General features: G+C 36.7%; 2 protein-coding genes across 2 annotated transcripts in view; one reads left to right on the top strand and one right to left on the bottom strand.

Moving 5' to 3' along the window:
- Positions 1–15866, bottom strand: part of LOC138933029 (phosphatase and actin regulator 2) — a 213657-nt gene that overhangs the window by 196428 nt on the left and 1363 nt on the right. Inside the window, exon 2 of the mRNA XM_070295506.1 lies at positions 14260–14340. Coding sequence (XP_070151607.1) covers positions 14260–14340 — 81 coding nt within the window. The remainder of the gene's footprint in view (positions 1–14259; positions 14341–15866) is intronic.
- Positions 1901–3185, top strand: LOC138938220 (uncharacterized). The gene is made up of 3 exons (XM_070305054.1): positions 1901–2041; positions 2476–2635; positions 2940–3185. The coding sequence occupies exons 1-3, from the start codon at positions 1960–1962 to the stop codon at positions 2956–2958; spliced, it is 261 nt and encodes an 86-aa protein (XP_070161155.1). The 5' UTR covers positions 1901–1959; the 3' UTR covers positions 2959–3185.

The raw sequence follows: 15866 nt of genomic DNA, 5'->3' as shown, positions 1-15866 counted from the left end.
ATGTTGAAATATATCATTCAAGGGCAGACAGAGAAAGAAGTTAATTTATCAAGTATCAATATTGCACTAATTATGTTCAAATAAAAAAGTTTTCCTTTGAAAAACATGAACGAAAGAACTTTACGAAAAATAATTATTCCATCTACCGCAAAATTTAATTTACGATTATCGCCAGAAAGTTTTTCAAAAAAAGGGAGATTCTCTCTTAGATATATAATTTCGGCAAAATTATTAAAATCGTTTTCGAAGTTTGCCCTTAATCTGACAATTCCGCAGATTATCGATGCTTCTACATGTTATTGGATTCGTTAAAAGATTGAAAACTTGTGCTCTACAGTCGAGATGCATTGTTAATAAGTGCAGATTATAATTTTTTAAGAACACTTTGTTAGAAAAATTTTACGTGACGCGAGTGACGCTCTGTAAAGATATAGAAAACAATAAAAATTTATATAGATGATCGTCACAATAAACAATAAGCGTGTGTGAGCTAGCGTATGTAAGGAAGCTGAAAACGAACGTGTATCAGCAGAGAAACAACGGAAAGCACAAGTTCTTTTCGGACAGTGATAAAGCGTTGCATTAGAATAATTACTTTTTTCCTTCTTGACATTAAGCTAATGGCAATTAAATTGTACAGTACTTTAATTTGTTTCAGGATATACCATATAGACATTTTCGCAAAACTAAAAGTTTAATTATTCTTTAAGCGTTAATTTTCTAAATCCCCTTAGCAAGCGAGAGACGTCCCTTTTCATTTGAAAAATACGTCGCACGAAAAGTTAACTCTCTAAACAGAGAGATAAAGATAAGAAACGTAAGCAATATCGTTTACAGTTAACGCAGAGACCGTATAATCATCGCTTAGTAATCGACATTATCCTTCATACCGCAAGCAGGATTAAGCCAAAGACTAATTATGGCGATTCCCACTTTTCAATGGACCATCTTTTATCGCTTTCCCCGAGACATCCGCTCGGATTTTGTATTTATTTTTTTCCGTTTAAATCTGCGAGAGGAATAAGGCGTTGTGCTTCAGTAAGCGAGCGGGAACGAGATCGCTTTACGGCTTGATAACGAGCGTAAGTTACACGGTCTCTTTCGTAATGGCACGCGAGCAATAAAGTTTCACGTCAACTAAACGCACAAAGAGCGACGCTGAGCTTGCGAAGGGAAACTCGAGGAAACGTTTGTTACGCCACGGACAGTGTTCTCGTTAAGTCTGGCAAATCCGATCGAGCGATTGTTGCAATAGTATTGCAAGGTCTCCGTCTCCGCATTCGGCGGAGTATTTTAAACTGTACGACGGGCGATGTTGCTCCAGGAAGGCGAGGCGATCGATAGGAAGCTTCTCGACATCCGATCGCGCGAATACACAACGAGAAACACCGATACACATACACAGACGAAGGGCAAGTCTGCGGGATCGAATCCTATGGGAAATTACGTAAGCGACGATAAAATAAATTATTCATAATTTGCATGAGTTTCAATCCCGATTTGCTAGAAGAAGGTGTCGTTCTCGTCTATGTTCCATTGCGAATAAATAAAAATCGTGATTGGAAAAATTCTGTTTTGGTTTCCTATCGTGCCGTGAATCGTATGTATCGATAAATGTAGAAAAATATTCGAATCAGCATGAAGTCATCATCGTAGCACAATGTCGTTTGTCAACAAAGATGTGGGAAATTCCTATCAGAATATTTAAATTTAACAATGATGAATCCTACTATTGCGATAGAACTCTCCCGTAGGTCGGTTTCGTTAGCAAAATTAGTCATTCGAGTCACGTCTTCGAATTAACGCCTCGCGTGTTATTCGATAGAAAGAACCGAGGCGTAGAACAAGTGTGTATATATATAAGAACGTAAGATATGTCGCGGCATAATTCAGACAAACTTCAACACGAGTACTTCCATCGAGTACAATTTATATCCGGTGAGACGACTGCGCAATACAATGAGATTCGCGATGTATCTCGCAATTGTTTTCACGGCACTCAACTTCGTTAACGCTTTACCATTTCCTCAATTTGGTGATGGTGAGTTAGTTCGTATCAATTTATCTCGTTGTTCGATTATCAATTCTATTCAATTGTATTATCAAATCTGATTTGCAAAAGTTACTGATTTTATACGAGGACTATGTGAAAATCTTATAATATAATTTTGTACCCGGAAGATATTTTTCAAAAAGAAATTTTGTGATTATTGAAATTAGCATGGCCCTTTATACGTGGAAAAAATTTTACACAACTCTAACAAAAAAGTTTACAATTCTCAAAAATTGAAAACTTAATTTTCCTTTTAAATTAATTTTTGACTAAATGAAGATTTAGGCTCTTCTGTAATTTAAATAAATCGCATTAAATAATGTTAAAGTGTAAAGTAAAATTAAATGAAAAGAGACGTTGATACGCATCCTTAACACGACTAAAGATACTATATAATTAATTTTCTAATCTTCATCTTACAGACGGTCAAGAGGGATTAATCGCTAGAGACACATACTACAGATTTCCATTATTCTGGTACAGGAGACCTTTCTATGACGACAATGATGACAACATTGTTAATGGAGGTGCAGTCTTAAACGGAAATCGAAAATCATCTACCGTGTCCTACGTTAATGTCGGGTAAAACATAAAATTGAAATTGATTATGTAGATTTAAAGAGGAGCCCATACATCCCCCTATCAAGCACACGCTATGCGTGTATAAATGCGCGGAATATATTAAATGTAATATAAAAATATTTTTCTACGAAAAACGCTATGTGTCTCTCATTTTAGTTCTTTAAATGAGCACGAACATGCATAGCGCTTAATTAACAAGATCCCTACAATTTGTAAATTCTAATACGCAGGCAAAATGAGTATTTAAATTAAACAAAACTCTAATGAACCGACAAATATAAAGGAAAATTGTTTATTTTAATAGTGCCGGCTGGGGCCGTTGAAAGAAGTTGCAGAAAAAGAAAGCCGTTGGAACGTCGTGAATATGTAAAAAAAAATTTCAGTTTATGTTTATTTAAGTTATAGCATAAGCTGCATATATAACTTATAGTATCTGTTATTTAAATTTTCTATTTAAGTTTTACTATTTTCTTATTATTTTATATAAGTAAGGACCATTTTATATATTGCTTATTTCTTATACGAGAAGAAATGTTAAACATAAAAATGTAAATAACATCGCTTCGTTTTGCGAGCAATTTTTATTATTAAATATAATCAAAAGAAAATAAAGCAATAATTATATTTCCTCTATGATCATACAATTTTCGAATGTCGAAATTACGGTGACTTTGGAGTTGGTTGACGAGGATCATCTCGATAAGCGGATAAACAATAATTAGCTTCTGCGGAAAGCTACAATTGCCGCAAGGATATCGCCACTTGCTAAATTCACAGCCAAATATTTACTTACATGAGATCATTGAGACAGTATATATATATATATATATATAAGTGATCGTGCGAGATACTAAGCCAGTATCAGCTGTAAACTAAGAGGTAATAGAGCGTCAATTATCAATGAAACATCAGAGTCTCTATCGATTCGGTCTCGCTTTGATAACGGCGATCAAAGTGACATCGATACCTATAAGGGATTTCACAAATTCTCGCAAAATATTTAATAATCAAGAAAATAAGGATATTTTCAAATATTCGCAAAACTATTATTGGATTTATCGCGAAAGGAGAAAATTATTCTGTCTCTCACAAGCGACAACGATATTTACAATGTTGATGCAGAACACAAAACTGTCAGGCAGGACATCGGGATCGGGCAGTTTTTACGGATCATGGGATATCTCGGTAAAACGAAACGGGGATTATGTCGATTACAATGATTACGGTGCCCGCATTGAACAGTTCCGGCCTAATTTGTTATCGTACGATGATGTATCGATATCTAACGGATATATCGATGCGTTGTCCCCGATTTACGATAGCGGTCTGCCGGAATTTAATACGTTACTCAGCTCCGTGGGCCTTGCTGATTTCCGCACTGGAGTTCGCACCGGTGATTGGATCGACCGAAATACTGATAGCTCCAAGGAACGCTATTCCAAGGATATTGCTTCTTAGAAAACCGATAAAGATACGGTAGAGCTCTGACGGCTCTGTGACTTTAAAGTCGTAACAAGAGAGTGAAATTGTATAAAATAAAATGCTCAATTAATACTATATATTCAGGGACTTTTTTCAAAACTTTCTAAAAATTACGTCAGAAAGAGATTTATTTTATTTTATTAATTTTAAGAGAGATACGAAATTCACGAGAAGATCATCGATTGAAAACTTTGTATAAATTTTCAGTATTAATTTATTTTGCAATTGAGTCTTGTTCTAACATATCCAGAATTCAATGCTTTATCTAAAAATTTGAAAAAGCCGATTATATAAGAGATTATATACTCCGATAATGTTTTCTGAGACTAGTCGCGCAGAAAGTAAAATGTCAAAAAAATATAAACATTCTTTATATCTTCAGACTTTAATCCGACGACGTCCACCGTGAGAATTAACGAAAGCGCTGTTTTAATCATCTGATTTTGACACATTGATTTTGAACGCGGAGATCTTAATGAACCCTTTATCTCGAAGGTCGCGACGATACGTTGTCTCGAGGGACAAGAACGTCGCCGAATGAAGTCGATTCGCCGGGGACTCTCACGGCGACTCTCGCAACGGTTAAACGGAGATTCTAGTGAATATTTAACGAGGCACTAAAAGGATGAGCTTCCCCGAAGTTGCAGCCAGCCAATACGGAAGGGAACGACAAAGTTGCACGCGTTTTTTTCGATTTTTTAATCTCAGATCTTCATGGAATAAATTCTAGCAACAACAATATGGGCACTGTCTCGTTTCTTTCTTTCTTTTCGCATCGAACGCGAGGAGTTGCGTCCTACAATACACACGGCTTTTATCATTGCGGCTTATTATATGTTCACAAAGATTAAAAGAGGTTTTCCTCGCACCGCGCGCAAAATGTTCGACGATTGATATCAAAATTAAATTCAACAGAATTGCACGCATGCATCAAAAGTATCGATCCATCATTTTACATTTCTTTCTTATATCTTAAATATATATTTATCATCTTATCGTTTACAATCTGCAATATCGTTGCAATATTTCAAGCGACAACAATGACTCTTTCAACTCGCATTGTTACGAGGACTGAATAACATTTTATGAACCGCGCGTCCGTGATGAAAAATCTCGTGTTCAAATATGTCGCGCGATCACGCATTTTTAATTAGTCCCGAATTGCGCTTCCCGAGTCACGCAATATAAATTTATAATCTACTGCTCACGGTCGCGATCACACGCGTAAGCGAATGAAAAACCATCCTCGAATGGAGAGGCAAATGCATGACAACCAACGGTACAGCAAAATACACGTTGATGAATGTATATAGATCATGAGCCGTATGTTTTTGTCGACTTTGGGTTGGCGAAACATCGTGGAAAGAGATACGCCTTGAATATTCATGCTAGAGACTGCACGTTGATTAAACGCAAATTAAATTAATCTCCTTTTCGGTTGACCAGATGGTTCGCGAGGTATCCGCTAATTTGGGCGCGATTAGAAAGTGCCTCTGTAAATTTAGCACGCTCCTCCTTCCTCTCGAAATTCATAAAATTATGATCATTTATTTCATTGCAAATGCAAAGTAGCGTCGTCAGTTATCAGTTCCATTATATTTATTCGAAAATAATTGCTATAAAACGGAAGAAGAATATAAATTTTCATGCAATCTCGACGTTGCGGTAATTTCTTTAGATTATCTTAAATGGCGAAGATTTACGTTCAATGTTCTACGTCTGTTTCATTTGTGTGTGCGTGCAATGGTCAATCCGAGAATAGTGAGGTAAATAAATTTTCGCACAGTCTCATCTACCGCGATAAGATTCATTTATTCTAAACGAATTTCAAATCATTAATCTTGCGGAGCGAGGTGCCAACTCTGTATCAAAATGATAGACTGAACCAAGTGACCACCCGAGTACCGAAATACTCGAAATATATTTAGTGTTATTCGCGATAGTCTCTTTAACGCCTACACGCGACAAACACATCTTATCCACCCGCTAATGTGAGATGGCCGCGTTCCTCGGCCTACAGTTCTGATTTAATTTTCTGTCGACGCGGAAATAACGAAGACGAATTTCGGCCAGCATCTCCACTGTGACCGACCGCGCAAAATTTAATTCTTACCGTGAGATTTAAATGCCGGCTTCTCGACGTGCGAGCTCGTAATGTTCGCCGATACCACGCGGGTGCGAAAATGCGCGACGAAATGGATTTCGATTAAGTTCAATGCGGATGGCGAATTATATTCGTCATATTTCTTTCAAAAATACCCGTTTATATGCGAGTGCGAGAGCGGTCACTGATTGTGAGCCCGATCGACGTTCGCAATTAAAATTTTGACGCCTACTAAAATATCTAAACTCGCGTATAATAAGGATTTATATATGAAAAAATAAAAATTAAAAAATTAATTAAATAAATAAATTTAATTTTCCTTTTCAAATTTTTGAAATCTGTTACAGTTATATATTGTAAAAGAATGTCAAACATATTAAATTATTTTCACATATTTCTGAGAATGATATCTGTCATAGTTGTCAAAAATAAAAATTAACGCAATTAAAATATTGCAAAATATAAATTTTTGAAATTTGTAAAAAAGTGAAAATTATCTTAGAATTAATAAGAAAAATTCTCGCTAAAGTATATAATAGAAAGAAAGACATTGTGCGAGTAGAATCCTAGAGATGTTTCCTCATTACGGCACTCTCGTTGTTTTATTAGCAAGCCTGTTTCCGTGATCGTGCTCTTAAACGACTCTCGTTTCTCTCCGCAGAGCGAACGTAGAGTCGCCCACAATAGGTGGACATGATAAACGCGTGCTCCCGTTACCCTTCGATCTCCTACAACCAAAGATAGTTCCGTGGCGCGGTCGCCAGTTGGAATAGGAGAAGATTTATAGCAAAAAAAGAAAGATATCGCGATCTATTTGTACGGCTCCTTGCGTCTCTACATTCTGCCGTGTGCTCGTCATGAACGCCCGCAAATCTCTCAGTATTCGCGCGGTTCTTTGGCCGACGAATTGGAACGGTCAGTTGAGCGACGACTAAATCGCCGTTCTTTATCACGATCTGTGATTTGTCAGTCGAACTTTGTCGGCGAGAATACGGTGAGTAATGATTCCTGGTGGTGATGCCCCAACCGTGTTTGCGACTTCTTACTCCATCAAGCCTTTCGCTCCTGCCTGCGTCTAAGTACTAATCAACAACCGATCGTCGAGAGGGTATAATAAAAAGCAATAGTTACAGCAAGGTGCTTGGATATCTTTGCGTCTGAGAAAACGTCGCGAATTCAAGATTATTTCCTTTCTTCTCTTTTGTTAGCGATAAAAAGAGATATGAAAACTCTTAAAAAAAAAAAAACAAAAAAAAACCGAGACGAGACGGCGACTCGTGTACTAAACATCATTCCATTTAAAATACGTAACGCATCTTTTCCACGGAGATTTTATACGCGACACTTAACAAGACTCGATGTGCGAATTTTAATTAAATTTTTCTATTTAAAATTATGAAAAGAGAAAAAATATATATATATCTTAAAAATTTTGTTTATAATTTCCACGTGACGTTTTTGCAAGCATGTTTCATCGATTGTTCTTCTGTAGCGCGACTTGTCGGTAAAGAAATCGGCATTCATTGTCGGCGATCCTATTCACTGTAGACGCCAAAACTCGCAGCTACAGACGAAATGACACGGAAAACGAAATGCAAATTGCTTTTCTTTTCGGCGTGTGCGACTACGTGTTCTACGACGATATTTGTAACTTTTCTCATACATACTTTTCGCGCATCACGACTGACGCGGCGATATATCGCCGTCTCTCGAGAAATCAGTCTTGTCTGTCAGCTGACTGACGGATTCGGACGGGTGGAACATCGCGCGAAGTCGCTGAAGAATTTATTACTTTACACATCGCAACGAGAACTTGTTCAAACTTTCCCTCGACTTGCCAATAATTTGTATTTTTGACGTTTCACGTTACATATACCTATACACGTCACGAATACATTCTGTACTCTATTGTTCAATCGATTGAGAGAATGTTTGAAAATATCGGATCGACTTTCAACCAAAGTATGTATATGTATATCGACAAATCACATGCATCATTAATTTATTTAAGCATTGTATCATCCGAGGAACACGGTATCAAACACGAAATATCAAGGTATTCAGTTTTTTCTATAGCGTGAAAATGACACTTTCAGAGAGCAAATTATTTTTCAAGTTTGTGAGTTGAAGTATCGATAGCCATGCTTTGAAATATTCAAAACGTATTTAATAGAATCTAACTACGTGTGCTGATTATTTTATCTCTCCTAATTGACGTATATTACTAAAATTCAGCATAAATAATGACGGGCTATTCGAATGCACGATTAATCCCTCCTTTAAAAAATAACGAAATTTTCTCATCCAACACTAAAAACGGTATCCGCGATAAAAAATATAGCTCGATCGATGATGTGTGTGTGCTTATTACATACATATCTCTCCTATGTAATTGTAATAATCATGGATGTTTACAACCGCGCGCAATTATCTCGATGTATTATTACAATATTTATGGACACCACAGTACTTTAGATTATATTAAACTGTCATCCCTCATTAATTTATGATTTTAATGTCAATATCAATTATGTCTATTAAAGATAATCGCAGGTAGTATTGTTTTCGATAAAACTGCAATATATGTAAACAACCATCGGCCCTTTCGCGTTCGACAAAGAATAATAAAAAATAATGTATCCCCGCGCGAATCGATTCTCTCATTGCATCTTTGTTATAACGTACACACACACACACACACACACATATATATATATATATATATATATATATATTGTATAATGTGCATATGTGTATTACGCATGGCGCGCTCGCTCACTCAGTACACTGTATAAAAATATATAAACCCTATAAATGCAGATATGACGTACAGATTTTATCTGCGCAAAAGAATTGTTTTTTAGACGATATAGATTTTCGCTCGCGTTACGTGACGCAGCTGATCGTCGAAGCGCAACGATCGCAGCACGATTATAACTATCGATTCCGATGCTATTTATACCGATGCTCATCCGATGGCTCGTATTAAAAGAACGTTTGATTTTTAATGACGCAAAATTAAATTTTCAACGAAAAATATCTGTCAGTCGATTCCGGCCATTATCCGAACATCTGGTTAGATGCATATTTATGTATATCTCGCGGTTGCGTTTTTATTATATTTCATTCATTCAATATCCTATTAAAAATTATCTTTGCACTCACCCTGCGAGTAGATCGGGAACTCTCCGTCGCTATGGCTGTGGGTGAGCATGCCCGTGGAATAAAATTGCCATAGGGCGCGTTTCCTGCTCTCCTCCGACGTGCCCGCGAGGACCTCGTCGTCGTCGGCGAGGCCCAGCAGGCTCGCTACCTCGGAGAGCGACAGAGTGACGTAGCGATCGCTCACCGAGAGGTGAGACACCGAACACAGAAGACGACTTGATGCCGATCGCGCTACTAATCTAAACAAGCGCGACCTGCCCCCCCTCTAAAGGTAATGGTTTTTGCGCCGCGCGCACGTACACACGCACATAAACAATCGAGGAAAAACAATAGTCGGTCCGCGACGCGCGATGAGCGTGACAGGATTTATTCGCGGCAGATACCGACAAAATTTTTATCCCATTCGCAACGCGCGCCAACACTATGTCCCTCGAGTTTTCCCCTCAGAATTGTTCGTTCGTACGTTCCTCGTTTCTCGATTGCGAGCTTGACTCGATTAAATGAGACACGTCGACGTGCCATTGTGACGTCCCATATGTCGTACCATTCCTGTCAATGTCATCGTTTCATCGTGAAACGGTCGACGGGATGACCGATGGATCGGTAGAATCTTGGAATCGGAAAAAAATAACTAATTTTCAGATACCGAGAGAAAGTCGAAGCATGGATAAGTTTCATTTATCTTAACCATATCGACGCATACAAAAGCTTCTCTCTATTTTTCATTTCTTCCTTTATACGTGGCGGAGCACTTGGTTGGAAAATTGCAAGTTAAATATCCTCTTCTGGATATTATCGGCGATTCAAAAATCGTGTACAATATTTCCCATAATAAATAGTACGCGATATAGTGACGTTTGACCTCGATAAAATTATCTAACGGAACAAATATATATGGCAATTGAAAACGTGGTGGCTTTCATGTCTGTCGTCGGCTATTATTGCTAGAAAGAAAATCAATCCCAATCGATATACATAATTAACGCGCAATTTCGATTTCAAATTATTAACAAAGCGCGATGCCTCGAGTTTGATAGTGCGAATGACAGTAAAATACAATATAACAAAACGAGAAATATTAATAATTTATTTATCATCGCTGAAATTCTTCCATAAGCCCACACAAAAAATATGAATAATGACAAACTAAACTTTGCATAAATCAAAATAAAATCTAAATTATTTTTCGATATCTTTTATGCAATCTTCATCATTATTTATCACCATTTAATAAAAGCTAAATTGTTATGAATTATAAAAAAAAAAAATATCAAAATTATCGCGTTATTTTTAAAAATAAAAATCTTTTCCAATATTTTTAAATGAATATATTTTACAGTCGTGTCTTATATACAACAGCAGTTTTTAATATGTCAATACAATGATATTTATACAAATCGTGTCCATTTAATTTTCAGTAAACATATTTGTTTCTCGACGAAGCTTTTATCGACACGAACGGTTGCAGTACGGAGGCTGGAGAAAGAGACGATGATATCGTCGTCGAAATTCGCGATTTGTGCAAACTATGTGTGCGTGTTATAACTTACATTAAATAGAAACCGTCTCTGTTCACGATGCGATCGTCAATCGTCTATTTCTATAGGTGTGAATTAATACGGCATTATCTATATGTCGAAACGCGCTAGGTTGATCGATAATTGGCGAATTGGAATGGTCCAACGAGAAATTGAACCGCGCCTTTGTTGGCGGAGAAAGAAGAGAGATCAAGTCTCCTTCGCGCAAATCGAAAATCCGATGCTAATAACGCGATCTCCGACTGTTCTCTACGTTTAATTTAAAAATTCGCAGCTTCGTCCTGTCTTCCCTCGCGTAATATCAAATACGGTCGTCGACTATTCCAATTTATCGGCCGCAATACCAATTGCTTTCCGTCTACGTTTTCGCGATCTCGTCGATAGTACAAAAGGCAATTCGTAATTCATAAATTCACGCCACGTTAAACTTTATAAACCTGTCATTGTTTTAATTGTCAAGTTTTAAGGGATTGTTAATGTTATATAAATTAAACGGAACGCGGGGGTGGGCAAAGATGAATCGTTAAACGAAACAAGCGAAATGGATTCTAAAAAAAATAACATATAGAAAATACACGGATATGCGTTCTTGTTTTAATATGCACGTCAGATAAAAATGCTTGATATAAATTTCGATAGAAATTCGATTTTAATTAACCGTTTTACATCCGCGATCATTATAAGATCGAACACATAATTTTAATTTCATTTATGCTTTCCAAGCATTCGTCGGTAACGTTTTTACGTAAAGCTCGCTCGAGATTTCTCGCTTGTGAAAATTCATGATACTTAATCTTAAGCGCACGGTGACGTAAGTAAAGAAAGTTCTTTCGTCATTTCTCGCGGATACTATCGACACTTCGACTTTCGAGACCCGCGATTTTGCACATCGATCATCTATCGGTGATCCCCGACGATGCGATTAAAGTGACGTTACATATTTACCAATCACTTTCATATCCTCAGACGATGGTCGAGTGAGATTGTCATCGATCTATCGTCGTTGCTATCGCGCTGTCCGTTGCAGCATCCGCAAAAATCCTGATCTCTCGTTTCCTTCGATCCATCTAATCTCGATCGCGAGAATATTCCCTTTCTACACCATCACATTAAACACGCACTATCTCCCTTAAATCCACCCACGATCGTGCAATCGCTCGAACGTCCGTGATCGAACGTTGTAACGCGCGACGCGCGCAGGAACCGGAAACGGGATCGACCGATCGCGACTCCAATGAAACAACGTCGGGAACGTCGATCGTCGGGAAGAGGAAACGTGCGTCCTACGGAGCGGGAAGGACTTTCGTCCAGGACGGGTTCGATGCGCGCACTGGGGATGAGAGAGAACCCAGGGAGCCAACCCTGGCGGAAGGGAGAGGAAGGGGATGGGAGGGGATTTCGACGTCGGGCGAAAGCGAGAGAGAGAGGCGCGGAGTGAGATAGACCGACGACCCGACAAGTGGAGAAAGGGAGACCGAGAGCGGCCAAACAGCGCAAGCTTAAGCTCGACTACCGGGCTTCGAAATACGCATATAGTCCACTCGTCCGCCGTATATGTAACTGTTAATCGCGAGCGTGTCTCCCTAAACGAGGTATTAAAATTACAATTCTATCGCGAATAAAAGCTCATCGCATCGGCATCGCGTGCACGCACGATTGCGCTCGCCGCGAAATTCCCACGATTTGCAATGTGCTCGAGTTTGAACAGAGCTTGCATTTTCTGTGTTTCCATCAAATTTTATCAAGCATTCTCGATAACGAAAATTAAATATTCTCGATATCATCAAATTAAAAGCGCATGATTTTTCGCGATATTTTTACGATAATTAAAATATAATTTCGTATATATTGATCACGTTAAAAAAAAAAAAAAAAAAAAAAAAGTATAAACCATTTTTGTTACTGTCTTGATTCTTTTGGTTGCTCTGAAATTATGAGGATAATAGAAATTTTAACAACCTGATACGAATTACTCCAAGATTAAGACATTCGTATTACATTGGTGCCAGTAACCGTAATATCAAACTTTAGATGCGCCGAGGGATTCAATCGAGTATGCATACACACGCATGCGTTCATCTCTCGGTCATGTGTCCTCTCATACGGAATATCGCATAATCCTCTTATGAAGCACGGTGTATGAATTACATAGTTCTTACTCACTCATAAAATCGCGTACGACACGCGAATCTATCTTGCTGCAACGCGTCGATTACGTGTTAAATAAAAGACTCGCTTCCTACAATGCTATATGCTATATCCGGTCTTTCGACTTTACCTGCGAAAGACAGATCAAGGTGAAGGTCGTCCCTTCAAAAACGGTGGAGAGTAATCGGTGGGCGCCGATATAATTTACGAGCGTCCCAAACGCCTCCGCGTTTCTCCTTCGACGTTACTTATCGACTATCGCGACCCCGAGGTTCCTAAAATCAGAATCGTGTCGCTCAACCTATCCCCGAAGCGTCTTGCAAAGGATCCGATTCAAAGTACGGAACACGGAGAAGTCTTGAATTTATTACGAGATCTATGGATATGGAGGGGAAAAGAAGAAATGTCAAAATATGACAGCAATAATATGACGATTGAACGAGCATAATCGCACATAATGGACCTTCCCTAAAAGTTCTCCCCCTTAATCCTTGCGCGTATTGTGACAAAAGCTCCCGATGAATTACGAAATTCTCAAAGCCCCATTCTTCCCGCCCGCCGAATTCAACAAAAAAGAAATTTCGTCATTAGCAGCGAGCTCTCTTTTATTCGAAATTCTAAATTTCTGGACAGATTCGAGGATATATGAAAAAAATCTTCAATAAAATTCTTGATGCTGCGCTTCTTAATGGATAATCCTTGCGAGGAAAATATTCAAATATTCTCTTGGAATATCCCTTTCGCGATTCATTGGACCATTAAGTAAGAAACGTGAAATAAAAGATTTTATTAGAGATTTCTTCAAAAGACTTTTATATTGAACATATAGACTTGATCGAAAACGTTTAAATAGACGAATCTTTGCATATTTTTCACGAAATTTATCAAATTAATAGTACAAAGAATTATTCAAGCGTATATTCAAACATTTTTCTGCGAGTATATTGTTGACGATTCGTTTAATAAGTGAATAATAGGCGTGGACAATGAAAATTTAATTAGAGATAATTCTGAAGCTTTCTTATCGAATATTTGTATCACAGGATCTATCGCGGATAGTCGATTAAAAAATTCCCTGATCAAAAATATTTTCGCGTGCTATTAAATAATAATTATATGATAACGTCTAAGTATCAATATTATTTAACAATTATTAAATAATAATATTATTTCAATGTAAAACTCACCGGTATCGCCGTTACTTTGCGTCTTGATTTGCTCCTTGTCCACAATCTCACTCGTTGCAACAACCTTTGCATCCTCCTCCGCTAAAAAAAAAAAAAAATTGAGCATAAATATTACATGTATATGTAAAAGCTAAAGAAAAAAATTGCATAAAGCGTTAAATATCAAAATTAACTTTTTTTGCAAATTTACAATGACAAGTATGCCTTATACATTATATTAAATAATAATCAAGCATACAAAAATTTACATGTTTATGCAAATAAAACTTCCTTCTGGCAACGATATTTTCGTTTAATCTGGTCCACATATTTAAACATTAATCTAGTTATCAAATATAGAAATTTATATGTAAATTTAACTTATGATTCTCTCTCTTCCTCTTTTCTCACGAGCTTAATTAAAATTATGTAAAATTTTCGCATAACATATTTCAAACATGTAATGCAGAGTTTATGCAGGTTTGTGTTATTTTATTCAGTTTTATAAAACGGTAATAATCAACACAATTTCCCTGAGGGATTAACCTCACATAGTGTCCTCTATGGGGAGTCGCGTGTATTACAAAAGTAAAAGACAGCATTAACAATCTCAATAATATATAACACTCCCAAACATTTATATTTGCAATAATTCCGCTTTTGTGACATAATTAAAATCTCTAAAGAGAAGAAAATGCTTCACGGGAAATATTTCATATTTCACTGCGTATATTACCATCGTAACTGCTGGCAATTGCAGTCGCGATAATACCAACTGCCACATACATCCTTACGATATGTAAACATATGTTTTACACAGCAAAAAAAAATATATATATATATATTTTATATTATAGGCGTTTCTATGTAAATTAATTTAAATATAGAATAGAGTTAAATAATTTGAAACAAATATGTAATTATATCCAGTGAGGATAATTTGAAATTCGCATATGAAAATAAACTTCTATTATTACTACACAAACGAAAGTTTTCATTCGCGATAATATTAGCAATAAATCAAAATTGATGAAATGTGTTATCAGAATTTATAACGATGGTACGTGTAATAAACTATTGTTCATGATATCGTAAAACCGAGAGACCGCAAAAATATCGAAATAAAGAAAGGCAAGCGCAATAAATGCAACAAAACGCCGAGAGAAACTCGTTACTTTTTTTTTTTTTTTTTTGCAGTAAAACGCGAATACATTTCTCTTTTTTTCTGCCTCATTCACTCGTGATATTCTAAACGAAAACGTTTAGAATGTTTCGTGAGAAACACGTAAGGAATATTTTGAAAGAGAAAAGAGAAAATTGGAATCTCTTGCGAACTATAATATTTCTGATTAATTTAATAATTTTGCGAAATAAACGTTGGATAAATTATACGTAAAATAAGCATGAAAAATTACAAGCTAGCTAATGTTGTTAGAAATATAAAAGAGAATGGAATTCGATTGAGTTATGTGTATAAAGTCAAAAATTAACAAAAAATATATAAGAGAAAATTAATTATATAGAGATATAATAAAAATTTTCTAACAATAAGATTTGTTGTACATTTCTCAATCTCCTGTCTACTTATAAAAGGATCCATTTGATTCTAGGTTTTTTCCATAGTTAAT

This window comes from Polyergus mexicanus, unplaced genomic scaffold, assembly GCF_030449975.1.
Source record: "Polyergus mexicanus isolate NDT 795.1 unplaced genomic scaffold, iyPolMexi1.0 SCAF_1, whole genome shotgun sequence".
Lineage (NCBI taxonomy): Eukaryota > Metazoa > Arthropoda > Insecta > Hymenoptera > Formicidae > Polyergus > Polyergus mexicanus.
This window is presented reverse-complemented; position numbering and strand designations above follow the sequence as displayed.

Bases quoted from the DNA above. Each gene is read 5' to 3' on its own strand.
- LOC138938220 (XM_070305054.1), top strand. From the start codon at position 1,960: ATGAGATTCGCGATGTATCTCGCAATTGTTTTCACGGCACTCAACTTC. The intron at 2,042-2,475 runs GTGAGTTAGTTC...TTCATCTTACAG, and splicing joins ATTTCCTCAATTTGGTGATG to ACGGTCAAGAGGGATTAATC.